The 7,500-nt window shown below is 42.7% G+C and overlaps 1 protein-coding gene across 12 annotated transcripts in view; it reads right to left on the bottom strand.

Moving 5' to 3' along the window:
* Positions 1 to 7,500, bottom strand: part of ephb1 (EPH receptor B1) — a 272,902-nt gene that overhangs the window by 72,222 nt on the left and 193,180 nt on the right. For all 12 annotated transcript variants that reach the window (XR_014126189.1, XR_014126188.1, XR_014126191.1 and 9 more), the window contains one exon: positions 6,807 to 6,931. Coding sequence is in view for 8 of the 12 variants with exons in the window: in XM_081723885.1 (XP_081580011.1) it covers positions 6,807 to 6,931 (125 nt within the window). In the remaining 4 variants the exon portion in view is untranslated. The remainder of the gene's footprint in view (positions 1 to 6,806; positions 6,932 to 7,500) is intronic.

The following is a 7,500-nucleotide window of genomic DNA, read 5'->3' as shown; positions in this document are numbered from 1 at the left end:
CATCTCGCAGGACCTGTCCTGGTCCCACCACACCAACTCCCTGGCAAAGAAGGCTCATCAGCGTCTTTACCACCTCAGACGCCTAAGAGACTTCAGACTGCCCTCCAAGGTACTGCGGAACTTCTACACCTGCACTATCGAGAGCATCCTCATGGGGAACATCACAGTCTGGTTTGGGAATAGCACCAAGCAGGACAGACAAGCACTCCAAAGGGTAGTGCGTTCAGCAGAGCGCATCACTCACATGGAACTTCCTGACCTGCAGACCATCTACTACAAGCGGTGCCAGACCAAGGCCAGGAGGATTGTGAAGGACCCCACCCATCCCAACAATAGACTCTTCTCTCTGTTGAGGTCAGGGAGGCGCTTTCTCTCCCTGAAGACCAAGACAGAGAGGCTGAAGAGGAGCTTCTTCCCACAGGCCATTCGGGCCCTGAATCAGGGAAACTGATAAACTGTGGGGACCACCACCACCATGTAACATAACTGTATATCTGTATATATATATTTATATTCAATCACCTTGTTACACAACAACTGTAGATATGTTATTATATGAAATGGATCTGTACATTCTGTAGATTGTGTACATATATACACAACCATATACATTGTACATTGTGTATATAATCATAATATACATATATTGTACATACATTGTTAATATGTTTTGTACATACATAGAATATACATAGAATATATATATATATTTCTCTTGCATATATATATTTCACATATATAGAATATCTATATTTCTCTATGCACCCCTGTTTTCCTTTCCTCAGTTTGGACAGAGCAACCATTTCCCTGCGAGTTATACTGTGTATGACTATGTATGTGACAAATAAACCAAACTTGAACTTGAACTTGAGGTACCGTACAGCATGGAAACACCATGTTTATACACAACATACACACACATATACACACACACACCAACGAGTTACTGTACGGCATGGAAACGCCATGTTTATACACAACATACACACACATATACACACACACACCAACGAGGTACCGTACGGCATGGAAACGCCATGTTTATACACAACATACACACACATATACACACACACACCAACGAGGTACCGTACGGCATGGAAACACCATGTTTATACACAACATACACACACATATACACACACACACCAACGAGGTACCGTACGGCATGGAAACACCATGTTTATACACAACATACACACACATATACACACACACACCAACGAGGTACCGTACAGCATGGAAACACCATGTTTATACACAACATACACACACATATACACACACACACCAACGAGGTACCGTACGGCATGGAAACGCCATGTTTATACACAACATACACACACATATACACACACACACCAACGAGGTACCGTACGGCATGGAAACGCCATGTTTATACACAACATACACACACATATACACACACACACCAACGAGTTACCGTACGGCATGGAAACGCCATGTTTATACACAACATACACACACATATACACACACACACCAACGAGGTACCGTACGGCATGGAAACGCCATGTTTATACACAACATACGCACACATTTACACACACACACCAACGAGGTACCGTACGGCATGGAAACGCCATGTTTATACACAACATACGCACACATTTACACACACACACCAACGAGGTACCGTACAGCATGGAAATGGCATGTTTATACACAACATACAGACACATATACACACATATACACACACACACCAGCGAGGTACGGTACGGCATGGAAACGCCACATAACCCTAACTAACCCTAACCCTAACTAACCCTAACCCACACACATACACACACACACACACACATACACACACCCACACCCACCCACACACACACACACACACACATACACACACCCACCCACCCACACACACATATACACACGTACACACACACACCCACACACACACACACCCACACACACACACATATACACACACCCACACACACACATACACACACACACCCACACACACACATACACACACACATACACACACACACATATACACACACACACCCACCCTCCAATCCACACACACACACACACACACATGACACACAGACACACACCTATACACACACCCACACACACACACACATATTCTGTCTCTCTCTAACATGAATGATGACTTGTGCCAAATCAGTGTTCTCATAAGCCCCATACAGTCTTGTAATAATATGCTGGTCAAAATGATGGCTGGTCCCCGAGTCTTAGATGAATTGTAAAGTGTGCGGAACTGAAGATTTTAATCGCACACTTAAGATAAAATAACTGCGCTAATCCCTGGGGGAAAAGTCTTCCAAAAGAAAACCAGATTGACAAACGAGGCAGTAAGAATTCAGATCAGAAGGCTTGTAGTGTGCAGCCAATGTTTCCCATGCATCACTCGCGGAGCTTTGTTTCCTCACAAAGGACGGCGATGTAGTATGTAAATCATGCAATTGTGACATCATTGATGTGCAAATTAGGACATTCTGATATGATAATACATGATAATGCCAAGAGTACACCATGACCACAACACCTTGATTTGGGTACTACACACACACACAAACACACACACACACACACACACACACACATACACAGATATACACACCCACCCACACACCCACACACACCCCGCCCCCACACACACACGCACATCTTTCATCAGCAGGTGTTCAGTCACATACCTTAATCTTGGCATTTATGTCTGTTTATTCCACAGTTACTTGAAAAACAGACATTCCTTGGAATTTTTGATTCAGCAGAATATTTAAAAAAATAAAACAATTGCACATGTCATGGGCATAAATAAGAGCCATAACCTAATGTTCTGCTGCACGACCTGTAGACACGGATCACTGCACATGAGCGATTTCTGTCGCCCTCGACGAGACATCTGCACCTGTCACCAGAGTGGTAGTGTGGCCCATCCTTCCTGAGCAGACGGCTCCCGTTGTCTGGGGTCTGAAGGGTGTCTTGTCCAGACTGCTCCACAGATTCTGGACGGGGTTCAGAGCAGGGCTCCTGGGCCACTTCTGAACAGACGTTGCTGGATGCTTTTAGCTCTGGGTTTTTGGGTCATTACCCTGTTGGCAGAACCATGACCTGTGACCCAGACGGAACTGTCTGGTACCGGCCAGCACCATTTGTTCCAGAATGCCTTGATGGCAGACAGATGCAGCGAAACAGCCCCAAACATAACCACCTCCTCCATGTGTCATGGGCTGGGGTGACTGGTATATAATGTGCTTTTTCTGAGAAAGTTTCATTTATACAGCTGTGAACACAGAGCTGATGTGTCTTGTCAAAGAGATTCAGTTTTGTGTCATCTGTCCAAAGGACATTCTCCCAGAAGGACATTCTCCAGAAGGACATTCTTTCAGAAGGACATTCTCCTAGAAGGACATTCTTCAGAAAGACATTCTCTCAAGAGGACATTCTCCAAGAAAGACATTCTCTCAGAAGGACATTCTCCCAGAAGGACATTCTCTCACAAGGACATTCTCCAGAAAGACATTCTCTCAGGAGGACATTCTCCAAGAAACATTCTCTCAGAAGGACATTCTCCCAGAAGGACATTCTCTTAGAAGCACATTCTCCCAGAAGCACATTCTCTCAGACGGACATTCTCCAGACGGACATTCTCCCAGAAGCATTGTGGCCTGTCATTACACATTCTAGCAAATTCCAATCTGTCTTTTTTTATTTCAGTGGTGCTCTCTTCTTGGATCTTCTTCCATGGAGCCTGCTGTCACTCAGAAAGCGACGGATGGCGTGTTCAGACACTGATGTACCTCGACCTTGGAAATCTGCTGGTGTCTCTTTGTATATTGCTCTTGGACATTCGTTGGACATCGTTCAGGGACATTTGTCCACCATTTGTTAACCTTCCTCTCGCAGACACATCGTCGGAGGCCGGCTACACTCCCGTGCAGCTTACATTTCTTAATAACGCTTGCCCCTGTAATCACAGGACTGTAGAGCTGCTGGCAGATGCTCTTATTCCCTTTTTACCTTTGCCACAGTCATCTAGCAATTTCTTTCTGATCCCCTCACACAAGTTACTCTTCTGCATGTTCTGGTCCATGTTCAGTGCGGCCCATACAATGACGCCAAGCAGACAGACTACTTTCTCTGTTTAAACTGGCCGAATGACTAATTATAACATTGAAGCTGTGCGATATTATTGAAGAAAACAACTAGTTTGAAATACTAGGGGTACCGGCAAATCTGTCCAGGCCATTGTGGAGTATTTTTGTAGAACAAGCAATAACTGATCTCAGTCCCTCACTTTCTTTGCTTTTCAAAGACATGCAGGTATGCACGAGACATTTGTCTTTCATTTCATCACTTTCAAGGGGGAGTGAATCATTGTTTCTGGGTGTACCGACACCAGACCACACCAAGACAGCATTACACAGTCATAGTAGTGGACAGTCGATACAGTTTATGACTTTCAAAACATCATTATAACAGATCAGACATTCTGAACTAACATCCTGGATATCACTCCCAACATCCGCCTAATATCACTACTGAACTGTGGGTAGCAGTCATCCATACACAGCTGGACACAGCCAGTAGCTTGTGCTCCCCTAAACACAGTTAGATATAACTAATAGCTAGCACTGACCTAAATACAGTTAAACACAGTTAAACAGAGCCAATAGCTAGCACTCACGCAAACACAGTTAAACACAGCTAAACACAGCGAACAACAGTTTAACACAGTTAAACACAGTTAATTGCTGGTTCTTATCTAAACACAGCAGAACAGTCAATAAAACGAGGCTTTTAGTGTCTTTCTCACTTTTCTCATCTCTGTCTTTTGCACACATTTCCACATAATTCCATTTTGTTTAAAAAGTGCTCCTCTATTCGCCTAGAGGACCTGCACCTCACATATAAAGAGATGATTACCCTTCATGAATATTCAATGGTCAATAAGTGGTTCCACTCTAAATGTTTGCATTGCTCTGCTCTGTTTGTTGAGAGGCACAGCCTCTGACTAAACTCATCTTCAGTTCCCACGTGCGCTAACAATGAGTAAAGTTTCCAAAGGAGAGGCTGCTTGTGTTCAGGGTTGAAACCGAGACAGACTGAAGTGCTCAATGTGCTGCAAACAAGAAAATTCAATTTATATTGTTTCTTTCCTCTGACTATTATGTCCAATGGTGTCATAAAATGATTTAAAAAAAATCCTGTGTGCTTGTTTGAGGAGAAAGAGAAGGCTGTGTGTGTGTGTGTGTGTGTGTGTGTGTGTGTCTGTGTGTGTGTGTCTGTGTGTGTGTGTTTATGTGTGTGTGTGTCTCTGTGTGTGTGTTTATGTGTGTGTGTGTCTGTGTGTGTCTGTGTGTATGTGTGTGTGTGCGCGTCTGTCTGTCTGTGTGTGTGTGTGTCTGTGTGTGTCTGTGTCTGTCTGTGTGTGTGTGTGTGTCTGTCTGTGTGTGTGTGTGTGCGTCTGTCTGTCTGTGTGTGTGTGTGTATGTTTGCACATCTTTGTATGTGTAGTCTCAACTCTGGAAGTCAAACAAAAACAATTTGTTTGCTTGTGAGGTTGTGTTCTATGTTTGTGTTCTATGTGTGTCTGCATGTGTCCCTGTGTGTGTGTGCATCTCTCCTTACACCAGACACCCAACACTCACTCCTATTTCCTAGCGACCTTTTCCTCTTTGCTAAAGCCCAGAAATGACTCCTTCTCCTGTGCCAGTTTTAGATCAAGAAAAACGATTCTCTTCATTTAACCTCCAGCACAGTCCTGCTCCTGCTTAACAGTCTAATATATCCTGAAGCAGTCATTTTAAAACTTCTCGGGGTTATATCACACACACACTACATGCACACACACACACACACACACACACATATACACACACACACACACATAAAAAAAACAAAAAAATATGGGCCACATTTTTTCAGCATTCTGGGTAGTTTTAAATGTTCTTAAGATGTTTTTGTCAAATGCTTGTTTTTAGACTTGACCTCCTTACACAGGGCATATACCCAGGGTATCAGTTTATATACCCAGGGCATCAATTGCATTTGCTGTTCATATACAACACAAAAACACTAAGTATTTAAAACTCTGAGTGTACAACATGTTTTTACATGTTTTATAGAGGGAGTGTTTATGCATGCATGCTTGATATGAGGAGTATTTCTATACATATGCTTTCTAAGGGCAGTATTTCTCTGAGTGTTTTTTCTATGGGCAGTATTTCTGTGTATTTTCTATGGGCAGTATTTCTGTGTATTTTCTATGGGCAGTATTTCAGTGTAAGTATTTCTATGGGCAGCATTTCTGTGTGAGTATTTTCTATGGGCAGCATTTCTCTGAGTCTTTTCTATGGGCAGTATTTCTGTGTGAGTATTTTCTAAGGGCAGTATTTCTGTGAGTATTTTTATTGGCAGTATTTCATTGTGAGTATTTCTATGGGCAGTATTTCTGTGTGAGTATTTTCTATGGGCAATATTTCTGTGTGAGTATTTTTTTCAGAGTTCTTTCTATGGGCAGTGTTTCTCTGTGAGTATTTTCTATGGGCTGTATTTCTCTGTGAGTATTTCTAAGGCAGCATTTCTCTGTATGAGTATTTATATGGGCAGTATTTCTCTGAGTATTTTATGGGCGGTATGGGAAGTGTCTCTGTGTATTTCTATGGCAGCATTTCTCTGTGCATATTTCTATGGCCATTATTTATCTGTGAGTGTTTCTATGGGAAGTATTTCTGTGTGAGTATTTCTATGGCAGTATTTCTTTGTGAGTATTTCTATGGGCAGTATTCCTTTCCTACCTTCTCATAGTAGCAGAGCTCATAGTCCAGAATGATGCCGTTGGGCTGTTCAGGCTGTGGCCATGACAACGTGATGCTTTTCATTGTGGAGCTGACCTGGTGCATTATGGGCACCATAGATGGAGCTGAGAGAGAGAGAGAGAGAGAGAGAGAGAAAATCATTCCAAACAGCGATGACTCTTGCTGTGTCTACTCAGCTGGTGAATTGATCTGACTTCCTTAAAAAGAAAACACACATGTACACAGACGAGCATGTGTGCACAGTCACACACACCCGCACAGTTACACGAAAAACACGCATAACAGAAATGGGATTACGTTCCCTACTGAAGGTTTACTGTTGGCTATAATATTTGTTCTACAATATTTGTTCATGCACACACATTGGTTGATTGCAAATATCTTCAAATACTTTATTCCTTTACTCACAATAACAGCACTCAATGCAAACAATGCAAACCCTTTATAAACACACTCCGGGGCGGAATGTACCAGAATCAGAAAGATAATTATTAACTTCACATAAAGTGTGTGCTCTCTTTCTTGATCTCTCTCTCTCTCTCTCTCTCTCTCTCTCTCACACACACACACACACACACACACACACTTGTGATTTGGGACAAAAGTGCTATTGTGTACTTTCTGCACTAAACAGTCAATTAATCACTAATGACCTGCTTAACTCAACACAGCA

This window comes from Electrophorus electricus, chromosome 11 (assembly GCF_041902795.1).
Source record: "Electrophorus electricus isolate QZ-2024a chromosome 11, ASM4190279v1, whole genome shotgun sequence".
Taxonomy (NCBI): Eukaryota; Metazoa; Chordata; class Actinopteri; order Gymnotiformes; family Gymnotidae; genus Electrophorus; species Electrophorus electricus.
This window is presented reverse-complemented; position numbering and strand designations above follow the sequence as displayed.